Raw genomic sequence first — 26091 nt, forward strand, 5'->3', positions numbered from 1 at the left:
CATTTTGAAAGGTCTGGTGGTTGCAGATACACCGAATATTTACATAATAAACAAACTTTTGTCTTTTTTTTTTTACTATTTTTGTAGACACACTACAATGTTCGCTTGTTAATGACAATTTATCTACCGTATTTTTCGGACTATAAGCCGCTACGTTTTGAACCCCGCGGCTTAAACAACGAAGCGGCTTATTTATAAATTTTTCCTGGGTTTTTCCGGGTTTCACAAACTTCAAGCCAAAAAACTGAGCGACATAACATTAGACCAATGAAATTTTCGAACGGAAACGAAAAAACGCACCTCACCTGTGTTCTGAGCTGCACGGCATCAGGAGAAAAGCTTTCACCGGTGTTGATTTTTAAACGCACGAAGATGCCAAAAGAAAAACTCCCGAGAAAAATTGTTGTGAAAGGAAGGAGGAAGACAGTGAATAATGACTTTCTTGGTAGGCTACTGTTTAGATACAAGCCGTTGTAACGCGTTGAGTCTGGGTGAAGGGAGAGCTCGCTAAATCCAGTTACAACAGAAATCATATAAGCACAGACAGGTTTCCAAAACTCGTGCTTTTTTAATTTTTCTTGGCAACAGTGTTACGGGTTAGTCAAAGAAACTTAGAACTGAGCATCAGAAAATAATAAGGACATAATTCTCAGTCTTGCACACATGCAGTAATAGTCGAAAAATCCGGCGGCAGGCTATTCCCAAAATACCGCTCTGCTCTTAAAGGAAGCGCAACATATTTCACCCGTTACACCATGTAACAGACACAGGCTTTCATTAAAGCCTGTGTAAAGTTCATTAGTATTAATGTAGACACCTGTGGCTTATAGACAGATGTTTAAAATAACATTTTTTGTCAAATTCAGTGGGTGCGGCTTATATATGGATGTGCCTAATAGTCCGGAAATTACGGTATTTATTTATGAATCAATAATTAAATTTAGAGAGTAACCGTGTGTGGTTGCGTGGTTGAGGTTGAGCACATAAAGAAACCAGAAAAGCTAACTGTCTGTCTGTCTTTGTATTTAATTTCTTGCCCTTGTTTAATGTAAGCCAGCTATTCTTTGTTTTCCGCAAGTTTTGGTAGCCAGGACCGAATTCTGTTATTCAGTCATTTTGTGCCAAACACATCATGACACAAAGCGAGCAGAACAGATGTATTTCTTTTTCACTTGTAATCTAATCAGTTTATGGCTTCTGTTATCTTAGGTCAGTCAATGACTTGTTTATATTTGTGTCACTGACAAAAAGGGCTGTTTTTTGAAGGATTGCTGTCACAGGTTGAATCTCATCAACCCGTGTATTGATTTAGCAATTTGTTCACTTTTCTCAAACCAGCTTCATGTACTGCATTGTCGCTCGGCATGGGGGGAAAAAAAAGCCAACAAATTAGGTCTGAATACCTGACTCTATGACTTATCGACTTATTATTACGTGGAAGCTCTGTAGTTAATGTTGGGTGGGGGTTTTTTTTATATATTTTTTTAGATTGGTTCTGTTGTTGAATCAAGCAGTGCGGTTTCAAGTTCTCTCTTTTTGTCTTCTGTCAAGACATACAGGGGACAAAGCATTTTGGTGGTAATAATACAGGGAGTCGGACGTTTTTAGAACTAGTACTACACGGTAAGTGGTGATGGGAGGGGGAACAGTGGACGTTAAAACATCGCTTGTTTCCTTACTGCGAAAGCACCAATAGATGTTCTTTGAAACATGTTTCCTGGGCGCCTCATTTCACATTTTGGCAATGTGCCATGGCCCTCAAGGTCTCCTCACTTGTCATCATGTGATTTCTTCCTATTGGGGTACCGGAAGAGCCGTGTGTACACTCACAAACCCTGTAATTTTTGATTGAATGGAATGATGCTATTTGACAAGAAGTGCTCGCAATTGATCAACAGTTGTTGGCCCGAGTGATGGACAATTTAAATCGAAGGATTGAAAGCTGCATTCAAGAAGATGTTGTCATCTAAATTATATTTTTTTTCGTAACTGAATAAGTAACTCGAATGCCATGTCTTGACCTCTGTTTTTGTAAAAAAAAACTAAAAAAGATTTTGAGTTAAAAATCTACGGAGTACTGTTTTTTTTAAAACCGTTCGGCCTGTATAATAATATAAGTGCAAAAATAAGGCACAAAATCATTTTAGGACATTTAAGGTTGTTTTACACCATGTTAACATTGTTCAATGATTTATAATTGAACAGTGGGCATGAGGTAGACACTTTGGATAGGATGCCTGACCATCATTTACTCAACACACACACACACACACACACACACACACACACACACACACACACACACACACACACACACACACGTTATCATAGTTAATTCAGAATCATTTTTGTTGCTGAGTATCATGGGTTGCATGTACTGGGAATTTGTCATGGTGTACTGGTGCTATACAAATATGAAAAACTAGGAAAATAAAATGATAAAGGTATTAACTATACTGTTTGTGCAGAGTATGCAAAATGAGGCAGTGCAAATAATAATTTTTACAGAATAAGTCCAAGTTGCAGGGTTGCACCTTCATCTACCAACATGTTTTGGAGAGACCAGAGAAAAGCACAGAACCCAACTAAAACCTATGAAAATGCAAAACTCCCCCAAGACACCAGCTCAGTTCGAACCATGGACCATGGAACTGAAGTGGTGACACTGTTCCACCCATTTTACCTTTTACCCAATTGAGTGTCTGAGCAGGTGGTAATGCAAGCACGGTTTTAGACCAAGGTGGGTTGTAAAATAGCTCTTAGCCGTCGGATTTGAAACGTTACACAACGTGTTATGCCTCACATCAGCGCAAGTGCATTTATTTCTGTTCACGAAAATAGCAACTGAGAGCAATCAATTACATTAGCGTTATATCAGCAAATTACACTAAAATAGAGCCCTTTGCTTTTGCTTTTTTTTTTCGAAACACACACACACACACACACACACACACACACACACACACACACACACACACACATATATTGAGGCGTTTCTCATTCCTGGTGGGTTGCTCTCACTCCCTTACTGGGGGATTTGACTCTAACTGGGCTTGGCGCCCGCAATGAAATGAAATCTATTTAAAGCCAAAAGCGAAGCAAGTTTTAATTTCCTATTCCAGGCTTAACCTTTTTGGCTGCGAAGCATTTCACATCCACTTAATAACTTTTACTTCCCCTTTTTCCTCCTTCTCTCATTTTGTCCTTCACTTTTTTTTCACTGCTCTTAGTACTGCTGTCAGTGAACACTCTAAATCGGCCACTTTCAGTGATTAATAATTTTCTGTGGGGCGTATAATGGTTTCCTATTCAAATCCATGCACTGATCTTAATATTAACAGCACAATTTCACCAGAAAAAAACATAAACAGAGCAAAAGCAGCATGTGAATACAAGTAAGGGAGTCATGGCCAGTGAAACTGTCAGTCCTGGTCTTTTATTTAAGTGTCTGTTTGTGAGACCCCGTGATTCAAGTGTGGCCTAGACGCATGGCATTTCTGGTGAAAGAGGTGTGGCCTAGGCCCTTGTCAGTCTCAGTAAAAGAGGTGTGTCCTCTTTACCTGTCATTTGAGGCAGAAGAAAGATTCCCTAGTTGCCTGTTAGTCTGAATAATGGGCATGTTGCTTCTCTGGTCAAGGCACCGTTCAATCTCATTAATGAAGTGTTTCCTCTGTGTTTAAAGTATGGCCAAGGTGCTTGTCATGCCACTGAATGCACATATTTGAATCAGTATTAAAGAAATATTTACGGTACAGATCGGTTAGTGTCAACCGCTACAGTATACCTGAATACTGCCATTAATTGTTTCGACATACTTCAGACAGGAAGTAGACTCATTTGCACATATCAAATAATGGTTCCGGTACAGATCGAGTAGCCACAAGTACCTTTAATTCCCATTTAAGGATGCATCGCCTATGTAGCCAGGCTAAAGCTTTATTAAAGCTAGCATGTAAATCTGATCAAATTGATCCAATCAAACAGTTTGAACAATTACCCAGTATTACACTGACCGATTGGGAGGTCCCCTGGTGGTCTAGTGGTTAGGATGCGGCGCTCTCACCGCTGCTGCCCGGTCTTGATCCCCGGTCAGGGAACCGGCCACTCTTAGTGCCGGTTCCAAGCCCGGATAAATGGGGAGTTTTGCGTTAGGAAGGGCATCCAGCGTAAAAACATGTGTCAAATCAAACATGCGGATGATCCGCTGTGGCGACCCCTAATGGGAGAAGCCGAAAGAAAGTTTTACACTGACAGATTGGTGTCATTAAATTCTGTAAATGTAGTTTTTATACATAAGCATAAATGGCCAGCGCTTTTGATGCATCTATTTAAATTTTTGTGCAGTATATCACTGCACTGTCACTCTTTTCTTATTAGACTATCTATCACTTACTTATAAATAAATACATAGTTATGTACCTTGATGCATGATTATTATGGGATTGAATCTTCCTAGAAGAATTAATACAATTTACAGTCATGATTATTAAAGAACTGTGTTGCATGAGTGCGATTACATTTCTATGTCCTCTTGGTCAGGAATGAACATCATCCTCTAGACTGCTGCACACCAGGTACTTATTTACAGCTGTTCGTTTTCTAATTGATTTATGGTTGTAGGGTTTTTGTTTGCAGGGTCAAATCGCAGGGTCATATTTAGACTACTCCTGTCTGGTAGGTGCATTTCACCTCGCTCTGCTTGTCAAATTGTCTGTGTTTTCCCTTGCTGAATTCCTTGCTTTAATTTTGGCCTCTTTTAGGGTGTGTGTTTCCCCACTGTGACACCCACCACTGTTAAACAGACAGATGTGGGTTTAATAAGGGTGTCGAATAGAGCCGATTAGTCTCCGTGTATCTCCTCGGGCTCCACCGACAGCGCTCCATCTGCTGGCCAAGCCAACCACTGCATCCTGCACACAATGATGTAAAGCACAGTACACATCAGCATGGCGTTTACTTAACACGCTTTGAAATGCTTAGTAGTTACGGTTTCAGATTTGCTTTTTTTACGTAGCACCAGATGTCACCCTGCTTTTGGAAAGTGTAGTGCTCCATATGCTGTCATGTTTCTGATGATGTCACACTTTCCTCTGGGTTGAAGACACGCTTCATCTGCACAATAATGAACTTATTATAGCGTGATTAGTATTGAAATTGCACCAGCATTAAAAGTGGCAGCAGCAGTAATCTCAATAAAGAATTTAATACTTGTTGTAGTATGTAATGTATTACAAGGCAGCATGGCACCATCACTTGAATTAATAGCAATACCGAACGGGGAATGACTTTGTACGTGTATGTGTGAATCGGCACGCGTGTGTTTACGCAATTCTAACTCACTCTGTTTCACACATGGGTCTCATGTGCCAACCCCCCCTCCACCTCTGTTCCCAACGTTTGCAATTATTAAAAGAAAAAAGGGAAAAAGAAATTGTTTTACTGCCTGCACGTTAGCAGTTTGCCCAAAGCAGAACCAAAATAGCCCTGGCCCTGTAACTCTATTTTAATAACACACTTTTGTGAAATCTTATTAGTCTTGCTTTTAATAGACTGAACCTTCCGCAGTCGTGCACTGCACCGTGGCTCACATCTGAAACAGGACCGCGTAGACACGTGTACTCCTCGGCAAATGGCACTCCTGTTTGAATAGATCACTCGGCGCGATGGCGTTTTATCCACGCTGATATTAGATCATCCGTTCAGCTGTGACAGCTTTCCATGGCTGGGAAAAAGTGGATAGCGGATGTCTTTACTAGCGTATGCTGCAAGGATGGGATTTTCAAACTCGATTGCGAATGTGTGCCTGGAGGGGAAAAAAGGACACGCGGAAAGGATTATAATGAGTTGCTCCGGAGAAAAGCAAAGGAACAAATAAATAAACTAAGCGAGGAGTTAAATATGAATTCAAACTGGTACTGGGATCAGATTTAAGTTTCAAAATTATGTTTTTTTTGTTGTTGTTGTTTTTTTTTAGATTAGCTCCTAAAAGGTTTATTATTTTGGTTTACTTTCTTATTTATTATATAGTCACAAATATTAATTAGTCTGATGATGAAATTCATTTCAAAAGGTAAAAACAAGTCATGGACCTTCATGGGGTTAAAAATAGAACTCCCTCAATTAAAAATAATTAAATAATGATATTAACCCTAATCATTTATTGTGAAAAAATACACTTTCAAGATTTGGTAACATTTCCTTTATCATTGAATTAATGTGTGAGATTTATTGAAAACCTTTTTACGACTTTTCGGAATAAACATTTCGAGATTTAAAAAACTGTAAATAAAAAAAGATCTTTGATTCTTGTACATTTGATTGAAATGAAACTCAACTGACTAGATTTATGAGGCTTCATCTATCTACACACTTTAATTGGTCTCTCTAATTTCATGTTTAATTCATTAGCATGTACGCTCTCACACACACACACACACACACACACACACACACACACACACACACACACACACACACACACACACACACACAGAAGCAGTCAGTGAGTATCCTGAGGCCTTCCCCATCTGATTTGGCATGTCAGAGCGTCTAACACAGGCTTGGGGTTTAATTGTAATTGCTGGTGCAGCAGGTCTGCAGGCCGGGCAGCAGCAGTAGGAGGGGAGATGAGCCCCTGCATGTCGATACTGGATGGAGAGATGGAGCTTCAGAGGGAAGAGGAGGAGTGCTGTGACTTTGTGTCAGCAGTTTGTCTTGTGCATAGTTAATGAAGGCAGCTGGGAGACAGGCACACCAGCAGCTCAACTCTCTCTCTCTCCCTCTCTCTCTCTCTCTCTCTCTCTCTCTCTCTTTCTCTCTCTCTCGCTCGCTCGCCTTCTTCCCCCTTACGTTAACAGAATTCCGATAAATGAGATTTTTTCCTCTGGAGAAAGTGCCGGGGAGCATGAGGCCTCCACCTGTGCTGTCTTTCAAACACAAGCAAAAGCATGGTGGGACTTTCTCTCCCTTTTGCTTTCCTTGCTCTGCGCTCGCTCTCTCTCTCTCTCTCTCTCTCTCTCTCTCTCTCTCTCTCTCTCTCTCTCTCTCTCTCTCTTTCCCAATTTGAGGTATAGGCTGGAGGGAGTCCGTGGTGAATTGTTAAAATGAAAGAGAGAGGCAGAGGGATAGGGGAGAAAGAAAGAGAGAAAGTGAGAGAGCGATAGAGAGGGAGCGAGAGAGCAAGGGCATCTACTATGACTGCTAAGAGAAACAGCGAGAAATTGGATTGAAAACAAGGAAGAGAAGAGCTTGAAATGAAAATGAAACATCTCCAATTAAGAGGCCTTTGTTCAACTCGTCATGGACAGTTAGTCACACTCTTTTGTTCTCTCTACATGCATTATCCAGACTGCCTCCCTTCATTCCTCTGAGACACATTGCTGCTTCATACTATAAACTGTCATGCATCATATATACATATACATGTGTATAATTTACCTACCAAAAATCAATTAGCTCTAATATTCTCTGTTCCTGAAAAGTAAGAAAAATGCGTTTTAATCAGGTCACTTGTTTTTATCCAGTTAATGTTTATTGGACAGAAGGTGGTAACTGATTTTCAGCATAACTACAGCGCTATATTATTAGCTTTATGTTAATGCGCTTGTTCCTTTATCTTATTGTTTCCATAGAAGCATCTTACACAGGGGTTCCTGTATTGCAGGTGTAAGTGTATATGTAGGGAAGTCTTATGTACTGATGTGTACTTTGAAAAGGAGTCTCTAGTGTCAGTACTTTGTAACAGCCAGAAGAAATACTGATGATGGTTTGATCTGTCATTCTATAAAAAATAAAAAATTGGAGCACAGCCAGTCTAATAATGCATACATACATTTAATCGTAAACATCATGTCGACTTATGTAAAGGCAGCAAGGCAAAACAATAAATCATTGAACATTTGATATGAACATAAAATAAGCATAGACACATGATTATACTTTCTGTCATTTATATATGAACGAAATATCTGATAAAAACCCATGTACAGGCTTCATAGGTGGATATTCAATATAAATAATCAAAAGTCATCCATTTGAGACATTTTCTGCATGTTTACAAGCCAGTATGAAGGTATGTAGGTTCCAGATGAAGTTATTCTCATTTACTTATGGCTTGAACTAGTTTCTACAAATGTAATTCTTACCTTTGACTGTTCCCAGGGTGACATTCAAGGTGATGTAAATCACATACAAACCAGACAACGTATACGAAAGAACACACACACACACACACACACACACACACACACACACACACACACACACACACACACACACACACTAACACACACACACACACACAAAAAGATGTGTATTTTTTAAGAATAACACCAATAATTGCGAGAAAAGCCGGAGCTTTGAAGTCGTCAGATTTATTATGATATGCAGGTCACAATTTGATGGCTCGTCTCAATCCTGTATCGATCTGGGAGCTGGGTTGATGGATTGGGCCGATGGGCTCCATGACAGGAGTCATGCTCAATGAGATGAGATGAGGATGAGTTTGCATCTCGCCAGTCAAATCAGCTCCTGCATGCCTAATTTCTATCACTGTCATTCTGACAGTGACGTGTTCCCCTTAGGCCGCGAGCGCGGCGCTGTGGATTTCTTACCGAACGAGTGCAGTCGGTGTGAACGGCAATCCTTTTAAATGCGTGCTCGTGTTGATGTTTTTCTCCCAGACCTCTGTGAACAGTTCCACTCTACTGCTGCGCCCATCTGTGCTCTGTCTCATCTTCAAAAAAAAAAAAAAAAAAAAAAAAAAGGAAAGAAAAAGCTCACAAAAATACAATTTGTCTGTTTTTTTTATTCCCTTTCTCTACTTTTGCCTTGGTAAACTGTAATAGATGGCGTTTTTTCTCTGGAGGTTAAATTGAAACGAATCAAAACCCTTGGTATGTTTTTGCCCTTTTCTTTTATATCTGCAATTCCTTTTTCCTCGGCTTCCTTCTATCAAGAAGAATTGAATGGCACGTCACTAGGCCTTTCATCTCCGAGAGATGTGTGTAGCCTAAAAACACAGAAGTAATGTTCTGTAGCATTGAACCCAGTGAGCAAAGGAAATACAAAGCGCAAAGAAGAAAAGAGCTTGCTGAGCACAAAAACGAACCCTTACAGCGGGGAACTAACCTTGCCTCGTCTCTGATGTTTCTCTACACATGTACCACTGCCCGACCCATTACGAATCTGCGCTCCTCTAACTCTGCTCTTTTATCACGCAGTAGCTTTTCCATAGCGTAGGCAAGATGCATCTCAGGCGTAGTCTATACTAACACGGGTAAATCTGAAAATGCATGTCTTCCTATTTTATTTTTCTTTTCCTTTTTCTCTTTGCATTTACAATAAAGTGGCGTAACCACTGAGTTTTTGTGCATTGGGTTTTGTACATCTTTTCAGGAAAACAGGAAAACACTGTCCTGTGTGGATGAAAGAAAAAGGTACGTTTTTTGTGGATACTGTAGATGGTTGTCTTGTGATCAGCACAATTCCAAGATGTCAAAGACTTTTTCTGTGCTATATTCATTCCATGTGTAAAATACAAGCAGTGCTGAGATGTTCGAGATTTATGTTTGTGCAGTCAAAACAAATAAAAAAATGTTAATTAATTTTTATTTGTTTAATGCATTTTACAACGGACGTTGTCTCAAAACAGCTTTACAGTAATAAAGTTGTATTGAAGAATGTATACTGATAAGTCTGTGAGTGAGACAGCTGTGACAACTGTGGCAAGGAAAAACTCCCTGAGATGGAAATAATGGAAACGGTGTTCGTTTTATTTTTATTTTATTTTTTACTGATTTTATGACACAAAATCTAGGCTTATGCCAGCTAGAATATTGTTAATGTGGTCAGTTTGTGAACAGCTGATCATCAAACCTACAGTTATGTGGTTCTTTAGCAAACTGTTGCCACAATGTTGTAAGTACACATTTTTATATCATGTAGAATTACAGTTTTCCTTCACTGGATCTAAGTGGCTAAAACCTGTTCCAGCATAGCAATACCTCAGTGTGCAAAGTACATTCCATGAAGACATTAGACCAGTAGAAAGACTTGAGGTGGCCTTCAAAGAGCTTGATAACAGCACTGTAGGCCTCCCTAAGCCTGACCTCACTACGCCTTTGGTGCTGAATGTAAAACCCCTACAGCCATGCTCCAAAATTAAGTAAAAAGTCTTCCAAGAAAAGTGAAGAGTATTACAGCTAAATAGGATTTAATCTGGAATAGTGATCAAAATACAACATATAGGTGGTGTGATCAGGTGTCTACAGATACAGAATACAGGGTAGTTATGTCAGATTTAACAAATCTGTTTTCGCTGTAGCTCAGAAAGAAACTCTCTGTGATGGTATAAAGGAAAAACCTTGAGAAGAAGCAGACTGAAAAAAGCATTAGCAGGTTGTTTGGGTGGAATTAGATGTACATTTGTTCAGATTTGAAATTGTCTACGTCATAGTCGGCTCTCTTTATATATACTATATTTATCTGTATATACAGTGTCTGCCTTTACACTTTGCCTTTGTTTGCAGGAATTTATTCAATGTAATTTTGATTCTTTAGTGTAAAACAAGACCTTGGCAGGTTTTGATTATTTTTAGACTAACCCACTTTGGCATGAGCTCAGTGGGCTTGCTTTTGTACAATAATTGTGGATCACCTAGAAAGGCAACTGAATCAATAAAACAGTATATTGTTGTTTTCAATCACTCAAAACAGATCATTAGTATTTCGGCAAAATGTACACAGTATGGAGATGGAAATAAGGATTTTCTAAAGATTATCATTAGTTGCCCCTCTTTAGTACTATAATTAGCATTTTACAGTGGAATGGGAAGTGACACTAAAGATGTCCCACACGTAGTACTGCTCATTGATCAGATACACTTTATTTCAACCACCATGTCAATCTACACCAACGTCAGCCATGCAGCTCACTCACTGTAGCATAACCCTTCCATCCTGCTGAGATGGCGGGGGCAGCAGTCTAAGCAGGCAATCCTCACAGCACCGTCCCTTACGGTCCCTCCTGCAGGTGGTGAAGGCCCCACGTCACTCCGATGTCACGGACCTTGATATTTCCCTCGTAAGGGACCCCCGGAGCATAGAGGGTTAAGGGCCTTGCTCAAGGGCCCAAGTTGTACCAAATATGTTGTACATATAGGAATTATTCTTACTCTGTAATTAAAATGTACTATAAAGAAAAACCAAAGTGGTGTTGATTGGATGGAAGCTGCTTGTTTGTTTTTATGATGCTGGATATTTCTGTGACGTCTCTCATATCCCCCAGTGAAATTTGGTCATGTCTCAAACATTATTAATCAGCTTTTCTGGGCTGTCTTGTTCATATGACTATTATTTTCAAAGCTTCCATTCTCAGATTTCATGCTTTATTGCTATAGGTGGTGATGCACCATGGTTGAGGTCTTATCATGCTCGTATTGTCTTTCACATGCTTTGGGATGTTTTGTGTAGCTTTAAACTATACTGCGGGTTTGGTTTTAATGCTTGACAATGACAACTACTGAGCATCTGGGCTCATGTTTTCATATGGATGCCTTATAGGGGATGTAAAGTAAGATCTCATTGTAAGTTGATACACAATAAAATGTTTTTACTTTATTTTATGATGATCTTTTTTTCTATAGATGAAGGAGTTCACTTATCCTATTGACATTTTATTATTTTATGTACAATCACATACACTTACTGTTATTAGAAATACCCAATACCCCATTGCAGCATTGCAGGGATTCCAATATGTGTTTGTTTGAGGGAAATATCGCACTAACTTTCACCATTGGTATTAGACTGTTATAAAATGTGTGTGTCCTGCAGATTGGCTGTCTGGTTGAAGATTATCTCAAAGAAATGAAATGCATTTAATTACATTGCCAGATAAATAATTATTTATTATTTATTCAGTAAAAAAAACAGAAAGATTCTTCAGCAAATATCTTTAGAATAATCAGCTTAGCTTGTGGTTTTCATGATAAGTGGGTTTCATATGTGTGTGTTTTTATTGTTTATATCTGTATTCATAGCTGTATGGAGGTTTTACAACCAGTGTACGTATATATAAACTGAACCCTATGCTTTACATTAAAACCAAACCAACATCAGAGTTCTAGCTATATCTTTGACTATCAAACTTTTTTGCTAGTGATTAAGTAGCTTGAATGCCTGACAAACTAATTTAAAGATTAACCCAACGCCACAAAGTCTGGAGCTTAGTCTGCTCTATGTAACTGTTACCTCATGGTTACCTACTGGCCAACAAGTGAGTTAGAAATTATGTATATTTACACATTATTTTAATGTATATACTGTAGCTACAATGTTCAAGTAGGTTCGCAGGCAACCAAAACATGGGACTAGGCAACAAATTGGAGCATTTGCTTGTCCATTGCTCTAGATAATAAATATATGATTTGTCCACATCTAGACCCTTAAAGTCGTCAGATTTATTATGATATGCAGGTCACAATTTAATGGCTCGTCTCAATCCTGTATTGGTTCCCTGGTGGACTATTGGTTAGGATGCGGCGCTCTTACCGTTGCGGCCCGGGTTCGATCCCCGGTCAGGTAACCAACCCCAGCCATTAGGGTTGCACAAGCCTTAGTGCCGGGAGGGTTGCGTTAGGAAGGGCATCCAGCGTAAAAATGTGCCAAATCAAACATACGGATGGTCCGCTGTGGCGACCCCTAATGGGAGAACCCAGAAAAAATTATTTTGTTACATTTTGCACAGTAAATCAGCTGACTGCTTTTTCTTACCCGTCATATTACTATATTCATGATGTGTGATGAAGTTGCCTTTTTTTTTATATAAATTCACTGAATCAATTTGAAATTGGAGGGCTCTTTTGGGACCCTAGACCTCTATTGGCTCTGCACTTAGGGAACTTAGGGACTAAGGGAGTAGGCTAAGTGAATGAGAAGGACTGCTCTGTATGGGTTGTGACTTCAGGGAGACCGAAAAAGTGCATGAAGGAGAGGAGAGAAGGTCTTGATGAGAAATTGAGAGAAAGAGAGAAAGACGGGAGATGGATGAGGACACGGGGGACATAATCCACCAGGGGAGGACAAAAACTGTTGGGGGGGGGGGGCTGGAGAGAAGAGAGAGAAAGAAGTCATACAGAAGGAAAGAGATTTAGCATCGTGTCTGTGTGTGCATGCATGTTTGCTTGATTTTTTTTTTTCCCTGAGAAGCAAAGGTTGGAATGGACGTCCAGTCACAAGTGCTGATTTGTCACAGCACAATGGCCTTGCTGAACTGGCAGAGCCACAGCGGGCCAGTGAGGTGCCAGCGTCCAGCCATTAGCGCCACTCACCCCCAATTACGGCCTGATTATTCTGCCACGCTCTAATTGCCTGGGGAGATATGCTAATGCCTGTCATTTGGGATGATAAAAGATGCACACAGGACTCGATGCATTATTTAGCCGGCTGGCTGGTGGATGAAGGATGTGGCATGCGCTTTAATTGCTGAGAGGAGAGGTTAAGCTGAACGAGCAGTTGAATTAAAAATGAGGAATTTACCATTTATTTATTTATCTCGCTGGTGTTTTAGTCTCGCTGTCTCTGCATCTCGCCAGCAATATCTGTTGTGGGCTTGAGTGTGAAGAACAGCAAATGAGAAAATAAAACAAATAAATAAAACGCATAAATAAAAACATTTGCGGATCCAATAAGCGCTAAATAAATATGCTATGTGCGGCTGTGTGTTCGTATTGGTGCGGTGTGCCTGTGTTTGAACGTGGAGTTGTTTGAATGCAGAACCTTTGTGGCTGGTGGAAAAACAGTACCTCTGCATGACGCCGTTTCAATTTCATTATCCACATGTTTGCATGAAAGGCTTCATTTAAATCCAGACGTTTCACTAGAATACAAATGGTTCTGCCAGTTTCAGCCTTTAGAGCAGCCTCTCGGTTGTGTGTACTGTGAAAGAAATACAATTCAAACATATCGAACTGTTGTTGTATCGTGTTGTTTATACTGGATATCTTTGCTCTAATCATTCACATTTTACTCATTTGGTTTTAATACAATGATACATTATAGCCAGGAAACAATGAGCAGTTGGAGAAGGGTTAAGGACCTTGTGCAAGCATTAAACAATGGCAACCTGGCAGAGCTGGTATTTGCACTTCCGACATCCCGAACAGTAGCTCAAAGCTTTAACCACCATCCAGCACTGCCTATGATTCAGATCCTCAAGCTGAGTACCCCACATGAGCTTGGCTGCTTTTCAACGATCAAAGAAAATTGGACCGAACTTTATAATCCTTTTGTTTAGCAACAATCACTACAAGGGTTTGGCTTCTTTTGCCAGGATGTAAAATAGTCTCAGATGTACGAATAAGCTTTAAGAATATTCAAGAAATCACCTCTTCTTTTGCCTTTATTGGTAAATATTTAGTTCTTTAGTTACCTGAATTATTTGTTAGAGAAGTAAATTTTTTTACATTTTGATTCACTGACCTATCAGTAAATGTTGAGGTGTTTTTGACTTGTTAGATTTTTACCCATTTTTTTTTGCCAATTTTAAAATTTTTACCCCAACTACATATCATTGACTTCTACTGAGACGCATGTTTTAAAAAAGTTGCTCAGACATCACAGAGACACTCACTTAACGGAAAGTGCTAATTGGCCTCTTTTACATGCAGGAGCTCACATATGCTCACACTTGGTTAAAGTGATGACTGTGGTGTCATGATGGTATTGATCTTTCTCAATCACTTTGTCAAGTTCATAAGAAAAAATATTCCATTCTGGAGTCTAGTCTTAACAAGGACAGTATGGCATTATGAGACACGGTGAAAAAGAAGCATTGAGGAAAATGTTTAAGCATGAGGCTTTAAACTGACACGTGTGGATAGCCAGAATGGGAGCCACTTGCTGAGATGAAAGTTTTTTGCAGTTCCCAGACATCATGCAATTGAACAAAATAATCCCAGTTTTTAAATGCTTTATTTTCTGGTTTTAAAAAAGGCATCTTCATAAATCCAGGAGCATAATGTCAAACTTTTGGATGTGGTAGCACATTTAAAGTACTTGCCAAAGCAGAGTTATTTAAAAACCCTCTCACACTCATGTGTATTTTAGTTTTGCCTCTCTCCATTAGCCAGCTTGCTCGAGAGATGAAATGTTGGTCTGAATGAGGCTTCATTCTTCCGGTCTGTGTTTCAGACTTAATTGTATCTTTTGAAGGGTATTTCTGTGTAAGCGCTACATGGGGGATTCCATTAGCTAGTTTCTTCCTGCTGCTTGCCATTCAGGATGATTTGCATGGCATTTCAGTTGGATTTGTGTGGACTATATGGTTTAGGATGAAAAACAAAATGAGCACATCAGTGCTTTTAAAGGCTTACTAGATTTACTAGATCTAATTTGTCATCTGATTATATGTTGGGGACAAAGACGGAGGGTCTGCATGTCAGCGCTTGATCGTAAAAGGTCTCTATTGATAAGGAGTTCACTACATCAAATTCCTTAGGATCTCTGGTTTAATAAACCAAACACCAGGCTGGTCCCAAGAAGACAGACTTTCGCCCTCTCACCTTTTATTTCTTCTTTTTCTGACATGTCCTTTAACACTACAGCAATCATGTTAAACCGTTGGGTGAAGCTGTAGCACAAAGAGACATGTCCCAAACCACCTACACTATAGTAACTTGTTTCCATAGGCTCCAAGGTCCCTGCGAGTGCTGCTGGGGGCACAAATGAGATTTACACTGGAGGGTGAGAGGAGCAGGTTGCCAACACCCCATACAGCAACACTAATGAGAGGAGACAGTGCCAGCTCACTGTGTTTATTCCTGACCTCCTCTGTTTGTTGGATAGAGTGTGAAATTCGCTGCTCATGTGCAGGAGTTGTACCAGATTTGCAGTTGGACATTATATAATATATATGTGACATAATGGACCATATTTTATAGACACACCACAAAGGAGCAGTGGTAGGTAGAGTAGTACAAAATACCCAGACCTCTGCAGTATAATTTGCATCGTTTTTGTGACATGTAGTGACCTGTACTAAAAGTGAAAGTTGTAACCAAGAAAATAGTTTATGTGGTGAAAAGAACTGTTTAAGAACTTGCTTTTCAAATTACATTTCATGTGTCATAATTTTTAATTAGATCAATCATGTTACTTAACCAACATGCAATGAGTTGTAATACAAAGTTTTTAAAAGTACATAAATACAGCGTATACGAAGAACGTAATGTTAGCTGACTAGCTTAACTTAGCCAAATGCTGTGGTTTTGGTATCTTGCTTGGTTTGTTAGCTAGTCAGTTAGTCAGCTTAATTTAAGCATGTTTCTAGCACACGACAGAACATCAGTGTTTTCTTCAGTCAGAAACATTATACTGTAAAACATGATAATATCTGGCTAGCTTTTCTATAGCTGCCACCTAATGTTTTTCTTGTACATGTTTGGAAGCTGAACTGTAGAATGTCAATATGTCCATGTGTTTCTGTCTCACCTAAATTGCAGATCATTTTCACACTGTTTGCTTTGAAGCAGTTGTAAGCGCAATATACACGTTGAATCGGCTTTGAGATGGTTCCACTCTAAGACCGATGACTAAGCATTTGCTGCGTAGTGTAACTTTTTGGCAGAAGATGACATTATTTTGAGTGGAGCTTCTAACTGAATGATATAATATTGTTTTTTTTTAAACTGGCTTACAGTTAAACTTATTTCAGTTTATTACTGTAGAGTTTATTAGTCACTTTCATATCTGCTTCATTTGACAGGCCGTGGATACCAATTTCAATGATGATGTATGTTGTAAGCAGTGCCTATGTAGTGTTGTATGTTTGTGCAACTGGACCACAAGCCACTGAATGATCCGACTCCTCCCCGTCTAGACTCTTTGACCAGAGTGATAGTTCTCTGTACTTTCTCTTTTCTCCCAGCGATTCTCATTAATTCACATCTGAGCACACTCCGAGTGCATGCCGGTGGGGCTTTTGTGTGAAGCAAATCTCATTCCTCTCAAAATTACAGTGTAGCATTTCCCCCGCTTATTGAAATGCTTTTAGCCATGTGTGTCTGTGCATGGCTGTTGAGACATTCCCTGATGCATTGCTTGCTCTTGAGTGGCGGCTTTTCCTGACAGCAATAAATAGGGGGGATGGGATGGGGTATGGCGAGGGGGGTAATGTAGAGGTGTCCTGGTCCACAACTCACTGGTTACTTAAATGCTGTGCGAAAATATGCAGGTTATTATATAGAGGTCTGGGTATTTCAAAGTAAGGGGCTATTATCACCTCAATATTTTTCTTATTATGACAATTACATGCTTCAGGAGCGAATTAAGTGATACAAGATGCCAACTGGGAGTAGTTGACAGCTATTTGGAGACTCAGAGCACAGAGCAATTTGCAGCAGAGCGGCAAACAAATTGGATTTGGGCCACGTTGGAAAAGGACCCAACTCCTTGAATATTTGGACTGGCTTGCCGCTCACTTCCAATAACACCTTTTTGTGTAATTGCTGCCTTCGACAAATATTACCTTCCATTTGTGAATCGTCAGCCAATAGTGTGCAGCTGTGCAGCTGTTCTGCATACAACTGGAAAAGACAGGTGGCGATAGTGAAACCTCCTAATTTTTACTTTTATTACTTTCCATCTCTAAGGTTACTACCTTTGTGGACTATAAAATATCCTGGAGTAACACTATGATGATTATTATGTTGCTGTTGTCATATTATGTTGATGTTGTACCGAATTAGAATATAACCAATAATCTAGACATTTATTTACTTTCCCTCAAACTGACTAATTGCAGCGATTACACAAGTAAAGATTTTTAGGAAAACAGTGTTGCTTCGGTCTATTGTTGTTTTAATAGCATGTGACAAAATATCTTGATGAAGCGATTAGATATCCTCATAGCCTTCAGATTTTAAACAATCTTTTTTTCATTTGCCCTCTTTTAGGACCTGTCAGGCTCCATAGATGACTTGCCCATGGGAACTGAGGCTCCTCTCAACTCAGCCATCAGTGTCTCTGGTCCCTCCAACAGTCAGGGAGACCAGGGGAACCAGTCTCAGTCTCCGTTTTCACCACACACGTCTCCTCGTGTCTCCAGCATGCGCCCTGGACCCTCACCTCCTCCAGTAGCCTCTCCAAGTCCTGCTGCTTCCAACCAGATCTCCCCTACCAATGGCCCAGGTAAGCTCACATCACGTCCATTGCTTTTTCTTTTCTTTTATATATATATATATATATATATATATATATATTTTTTTTTTTAATACCTTTGTTACCAGTGTTGTGCTAGTTACTAAAAAATAGTAGCTAGTTACAGTTACTCGTTACATTATTCAAAAAGTAACTCAGTTACTTTGTTTATTACTTACACCAAAAAGTAGTGCGTTACTGTTAAAAGTAACTTTTTAGTTACTTTTTTAAAGAACGTTCTTTAATGTTCCCATTATTGCCCTTTTATGCGTTATGGTCTATACAAACACAAAGCTGACTTAAACACAAAGTAATTTTTAAACACTATTTTATTAAACTCAGACCAGCACAAACTGAATATATCACAAGGATTTCTGAAATAAACAACAAAACAAGCTGAATAATATATTCAGAATCAAAACTAAAGTGGCTTCTGCATCATAAAAGCTGTTGTGTTGAGCCTTAAAAATGTTCCTTTCACAGCTTAAGTATGAAAACTATCAACAATGTAAAACAGAACACCGGGTTAGCTTCTAGCTTCTAGCTTCGTCGAGGCGTGGAGTTTCTGGAGGAGCGTCGACAGATCGGAGTTGCTGTTTATCGCAGTAGATACGAGCTTCAAACCAGGAAGACACAGCTTACATTTGACTTAAAAGTTTTTGTCTTTATACTCAACTAAAGTGAAATAATGAGCATATTTCCACTTTGAGAAACTCGTCTTGCTCTTGCCTCGACTCGCCATTACTGCCGCACAGACCTGAATAAACGGAGACACGCCCACAGTGGTTCATCCACCAATCCTACAATGCGTCGCTGCTGTAAACAGGTCAGACTGTAGTCTACACTTCAGCCCAAATTCATTCATTTAAAAAAGTAACGGATAACGCACCATACGGTAACAGTAACAGAGTTAATTTATTTTTAAAAGTAACGCGTTACAGTATTAGTTACTGTCAAATGTAACTTGTTACAGTACCGCGGTACTGCCCAACACTGTTTGTTACATTTTAATGATGAGTTTACTGCTGGATTGGAGTACTTTGTCCTTCAGAACATGGCCCTCATGCCTGTAAATATGTATTAGTGGAAAACTTGTGAGTTAAAATCTTTTTTTTTTTTTTTTTTTGGTAGCTATATCCATTATGTGAATAGAAGCCAGAATTCTGTGTAAGGCCTAAGATATCATTAAATAGTTGTGATCCTCCTACAAGGCTAATTAGACATGGTGTGTCTGGGAGAGCTAACCTCATTTAAAGCTACATACTCATTTATTCTAATCTACATTTATGCTAAACAAAGTGCACTAAATCCAAATCATTATATTTTCATAAGTGCTTAGATTGAAGGAATAGAATATGTTACGGCAAGACGCTATTAAAAGTGGAAGCGGGTATTTTTCTTTTTTTTTCTCAGAATTTCGGATACACTGATTTTGGAGTGTAACTGTGGAGATTTGTGCTCATTTAGCTACATAGACCTCAGTAAAGTCAGGTTCTGCTATAGGGTGAGGAGGCCTGGGGTGAAGTCAGTGTTTCAATTCAGCTCATGCAAACCCATGTAAAGCATATCTTCATAGAGCTGGCTTTGTGAACAGGGGCATGGTTATGCTGGAACAGATTTGGGTCTCCTAGTTTAAATAAAGAGAAAATGTAATGCTACCACAACCAAGGACATCCTATACAATTGTGTGCCTCTCACTTTGGGAAAACAGTTTGGAGAAGAACCACATATAAAATTGTGTGTATATATAAAATAGTTTTTTAGCATTTACAGTGTTTTGCCTTGATGCACATTTGTGTGATGTGTAGCTTCTTTGACACAAAGCGTTATTGTTTAAGGATTTCAGCTTGAAATGTTTCAAAAACAGGGCTATCTCCATAGTTTCCTAACGTCTGTGCCAGTTATGTCATTTGTGTTTGTCAGGATATGTTGCCTCATGCGTTCTTAACGGGAATCCTTGCGGAATTGTCACTGCGAGCTGAAGACAGCCATATGTTGCTCTTTATTTAAAACAGATATGTGATTATATAAAAACACCCGATTCGTAGGCATTGTCTGCGTCTTTTACCCTCAGCGGGAATAGACGAGCGAATGGCAAAATTGCAAACTTAATGAATTTTTATCAGGCGACGGACACGAGCGAGTGACACTTAAATATGAAATGCAGACGCAAGCTCGTCTGCTGCCTCAGCCTCCCTGACGGAGTTTGACCAATACGGACTGTCAATCATTCTGTCAAGGCGGGACCAATGCATGAGTGCACTCCTGAATCCTGCGTGTGAATGGCAGATGCTGCGTGATTGACGCTAATGAAAAGCAGACAGTGTCTTCTGACGTGAACAGCGGGCATTGTATGGAGTCGGGAACCTTCAGTGAAATATAGATGCAGTATGACAAGGGAAAAATATGGAGCAAACAGGATTGACTGGTGACAACATATTTCTCAGGTATGTCTGAATAAGGGACAGGAAGAAGCACAGTGTCACTCCATGTTGTTAGTCATGATTGATGAGCCAGAATGAATATGAAATGCATTAGATCTTATTATAAGCTTGGCACGAAGGCTGATTGTTGCAGTGCATTGTTTACAGATGAATTACACACGTGGTTCAGTGAGGATTATATTTTAAAATAGCGCATGTCCATTTTATTAAGACTCAATGGCTGGATGTCAATGATTTAAAGGTTGTGGGTTTCATGCACCAGAGTTCACACTAGTGGGTTCTTTTTAAATGAAGAAGCCTTCTTTAGAGCCCTCTGCTGTCTCTGAGCTGCATTACAATTACAATAAAACCTTTTATTCTGCCTTTTCCTCAACTTGACTCCAGTTCCCCTTTTGAAACGATTCACCAATGTGGTTTTAACATGGAAAAGTAGCTCATGCATGCTCAAAAAGTTGCCAGAATTTAATAGCTAGATAATGTCTTAGACTAAATAGTGTATTCACTGAATTGTCTTGATCATTTTTATAAAGGAAGAAGATTTTCTAAAGAATGCAATATATTTTTGTCAGAATAAAAATTTATTTGTTAATATTTATTACAAAAAGATGTAATTTTTTTGGACATGGAAACCCAAACTATTTACCATTATTATAAAATACTGTATTATCTCTCAATAACAGATATAAAAAGCAAGTAATAGTGAGTAGTGAACTAAAACAGTTTTAATGGAATAACTATAATTTATTACTTGTAATGTAGCAAGAAATGAGATCGAAGAACAAAGATGTCTCTGGGTTAGACAAATAGCAGTGATCAGTGATTGGTTTTTGGGAACAATAGTGATCAGTGATTAGTCATAAGGGACAATAATGATTGGTGTTTGGTTGTAAGGAACAGTAAGGATCAGTAATTGGTTATTAGGAATAATACTGATCAGTGATTGGTTATTGAGAACAATAGTGATAATTGATTGGTTGTTGGGAACAACAGTGGCCAGTGATTACTTATTAAAAACATTAGTTATTAGTAAATGGTTATTGGGAACGATAGTGATCAGTGATTGGTTGTTGGGAACAATGGTTATCAATGACCGGTCATTGTGAACACTGAACCGTGGTGGACTATAAATAGTGATCAGCGATCCATCATTGTGAAAAGTGTTTGATTTTTGGGAACAATGTTGATCAATAAATGGATATTAGTGATTAGTTTTTAAACTACAGCATGATAACAATAAAAACATGACCAGTGACTGGTAGGAAACAATACAAATCAGCAAATGGTCACACAAAAAAAACAGTGGTCATTGATTGGTGATTGGAAATATGGACAAATGCAAGAACAACTTAATCAGGCGAACCTGCTTCTCGCAACTCATATAACCAGCAGCTTTAGTCTGAACTGGAGCGCCGTATCTAGCGGCATGGTTCCTAACTGCTGAAAAGTTGCTCTGAGTTGTCAATACTTCTATATACAGTGCATCTAGTGAGATTTCTGTTAAAGCATAAGTAATAGTGCGTTCTTGCCAGGTTAGACTTTTAGTCAATTGTCAGAGAAGGACTAACATTCTACTGAGTACACACAAAGCATTATCGTTCGTCAGACAGCAAGACGCCGTCAATACCAGGAAAAACGACAGAATATTTTATTAACGTGTAACAAGTTTTTTTCAGATTATATTTGCTATATGCTTGAAATGAGAAAGCTGCTGTTGATGTTTATTTCAGGTTGTATAACACCCTGGTTTGTTAACACACTTTAAAAACATGTCGAATTTCCAAATAGTCGAATGCTAATTAATAAACAAGGATGTGAGAATTATTTTTTTTTTTACAGGTCAAAGGCTAATAAATCAACAAAAATTATTTGCATGTCATAAATTTCCAAAATATATCTAGTGTGTTTATAATCACATGATTAGACCAGGTTCAGTTATATTTAATTACTTACCACCTTTAATGATGTTCCCAAAGACATACTGCTATCTGTGCAGTGAAGCGGTGTGAGTATGAATAAAAGTGGTGCAGGAGGAATTTCTAACTTTAGTCTTCAGTCTGCTCGACTGTGACCACCACTACACCTCCCTGCCCCTTTCCACAGCCTGTCAGCACTGCCTCATCCACCCGGGTGTCCACACGACAGACAGTCTCACGGGGCACCTGTCATTCTTTCCAAGTCACAAAGGGATCAGTACTAGCACCTTTAAACTTCCCTACCTTCATTTCGACACTGTTGACCCCTGATCTAGTCAGCCAGACTGGTTTGTGATTTCCTTCCAGACTGACACCGTTATTCGATTTTCTAACTGTGTTTTAGTTTCCATGTGAGATATTACAAAGAAAACTTAACTACTCATCTCTGTCCTCTGTTTGAGCTGCAGATATGAAGGGCTTGGATGATTTTCAGTCTCGGTGAAGCAAATACAATATGCCGGAACATTATCCAGCCTCGGATTCTCCTCGAGCTGCGAAGCGCCGGGCAAATTGATTTTTCCTGTCGTGCCAGATTTGTGACAGTCGAGCAGAAATCACATTGTTCAACCCAAATGTTTCTAAAGCAATTGAGAAAGCCTGCACAGTTTCTGGCTTTGGGACCATGAGCTGCATTAGTGGCAGAATCACACACACACACACACACACACACACACACACACACACACACACACACACACACACACACACACACATTCCATGCTGTCAGGAGTAGAGGGTAAAATGAGAATCCATCCGTCACCCCAAACCTGCTCAGGGAGGTAAACACTGCTGTGACATTCATGAGCACATCTCATTCTGCACTAATACAAATGGGCCTTAATAGGCATTTCTTTCTGCAAATTATTTTTACTTTTAAATTGAAATCTGAAATTTTTTTTATTTGGCAAAATTCTCTTTACATTTTGCCAGCTAGCAATAAAATCTTATTACAAGAAACTCTTGCCTCTGTGACATCCAGGTCTGGACCATCAACATCAACAGGCATCTCTACATACTCTACAGTTTTGCTGCATGTTAATTTAGAGGTTCTTTCTAGGTACTTCTCTCAGGATCCATTCATAATGTATATGCAGCATGTTGTTTCTTAGAACCATTGTGTTTTCTCCAACTCTGACTCCGAGATAGTTTAAGCAAAGAGGTCTCAATGCAGCTCCATGTGAACTCAAGAGCAATAAGGAAGTTATTCATCCCCAAACCACCTTTACTACAGAATATTCCATGTATTTTGGGGTTGGCAAAGTTTTATTATTATATGGTTTTTTTTTTTATGTTTCTGGCTGCCTTTCTATATATATATAGCTATGCATTTATTTATTTGGTCAAGTTGCTAAATTGAGCCATATCATGACCTGAGGACTAAGGAGGAAAATATTTAAACTGTTTATTATTATTTAATAATTATGTCAATGCCAGATTCATTTTCTAAATTGTTTTTTGTAACTGTTTGGAGTACCTGGCAAATATTTGCGTACTTTATTTCTATAGTCATATTTGCTACAATTAATGGGGAATTTGTTTCATAGCAGTTTCACAGCTTTGTTTTCAGCCCTACATCCAGTCAAGTAATTGTATTGCCATTCTTCTATATACACTGGAACGAATTACCATTTCTTGTCATTTCCTTTGCAAACAAGACTAGCATGCATATATATATATATATATATATATATATATATATATATATATATATATATATATATATATATATATATATATATATATATATATATATTTATACTTGCATTTAGAAAGTATTCAGACCCCCTTTACTTTTTACATTTGTTAGGTTTCAGCCTACTATCAATTAAAGTGATTTTGTTCTTATTAATTTAGACTCATTATGACAAAGTGAAAATTCTATAAATGTCTCTAAAGTTTTCACAAATGACATATGAGATTTTACAGGTAGACAAGTATTCAAACCTTTTTCTCAATACTTCGTAACAGCTCCTTTAGGCAAGCCTCAAGTCTTTTGGGGCATGAACAACAAGCTTTACATACCAGGATTGGGGGATTTTCTACATAGCAAATCCTCTCTAGCTGGTTTGGGCTGAATAGGGACCATCGGTGGGTCATCCCATTCACAGAGTTGCCCCTCAGATACTTCTGTGTTGTCCTGTGTCACAGCACTGATACAAATACTATAATCCACTAAAATGATAATGTTAAACAGTGCAACGAATACTGACTGTATAAGGTGTTATAAGAGGTAAAACTCAATTGGATTTCTGTCTGTATCTGCAACAATTCACATGAATGTGTGCAGAGAGTGGAAAGTGCTGATTCCATGCAGAAGAATGCTTCTAATCCATTCCCTAAGTGAAGAAGTTTCACTGCTTGGAGCTTTACTGATGTTAATTAGGCTTTAGCATTGACCTTCTGTCTAATGCTCATTAACCTGTCCTGTGTGGTGTCACTTCCTTTTAGAAATGACCACTAGTCAGTTCTATCTTTCGATTCTTTCAAAGATGTGCATGCTCTAAACAAGATACATTATTTGGACAAAAGTATTGGGACATCTAACTTTTCAAACCATATGTGGTTCTTCTTAAAACTGTTACCACAATTTTGGAGGCACACAATTGTATAGAATGTCTTTGGATGTGGTAGCATTCAAATTTCCTTTCATTTGAACTAGAAAACCAGTTGGAGTGGACCTCAAACCTATCGAACACAGTTGTTATGAGTTGAATTGCTGATTGCACCCCTGACGTCCTCCCCCTACATCAGTACCTGACTTTCTAATGGTTTTGTGGCTGAATGAGCACAAATCTCCACAAGCACATTCCAAAATCGAGTGAAACATCTTCCCAGAAGAGTGGAGGTTGTTATAAGAGCAAATGGGGACTAAATGTGGAAAAGCACATGCAAATCTTATGATCAGGTGTCCACAAACACCATATTTGTCCATATACTGTACTGTATATGTACAGCAGTGAACATGTAAAAGAACAGGAAGAAAAGAATAAAAAGTTGGACCAGATTTAAGAACTAGCTTTTTTTCATGCCTGTAGTCATTCATTGAATTTGAATATAAAACAAAAGTGTGTTGTGTATACACTTGTGTGTACTGCGGCAAGTCCATTGTGCTCGGAGTGGATGCACTCACTTTAGAGCGCCTCTAATTGACAGCGACTGAAGCACAGCCTCTAATGAAAGCCGTGCACTTGAGCTGCCATTGAAAACTAAAAACACCCGGCCCTCTCCATTTTTATTCCTCTTTTTCGAGGTCCATCAAGGTCCATTTAACATGACTGTAGCACCCCCCCCACACACACACACACACGCCCTCCTCTTCCTCGTGCTCTCTTGCAGTCTGCCTGTACTTCTTTCTTACTTTCCTTTAAAGATGTGATTTAGGCATACTTATGAGGGCACTTTCAGAGTAAGCTGTTTATCTGCTTCTTGCTTGAAGTGCTTCCAGGGCTTTGGAGCACACAAAGGTCAGCATGCGA

At 39.0% G+C, this 26091-nt stretch overlaps 1 protein-coding gene across 1 annotated transcript in view; it reads left to right on the forward strand.

Annotated features, from left to right (window-relative positions):
- Positions 1 to 26091, forward strand: part of LOC310727766 (AT-rich interactive domain-containing protein 1B-like) — a 225311-nt gene that overhangs the window by 135809 nt on the left and 63411 nt on the right. Inside the window, exon 5 of the mRNA XM_083544510.1 lies at positions 17955 to 18189. Coding sequence (XP_083400636.1) covers positions 17955 to 18189 — 235 coding nt within the window. The remainder of the gene's footprint in view (positions 1 to 17954; positions 18190 to 26091) is intronic.

The sequence above is a fragment of the Silurus aristotelis genome, assembly GCF_946808225.1.
Source record: "Silurus aristotelis genome assembly, chromosome: 6".
NCBI classification, from domain to species: domain Eukaryota; kingdom Metazoa; phylum Chordata; class Actinopteri; order Siluriformes; family Siluridae; genus Silurus; species Silurus aristotelis.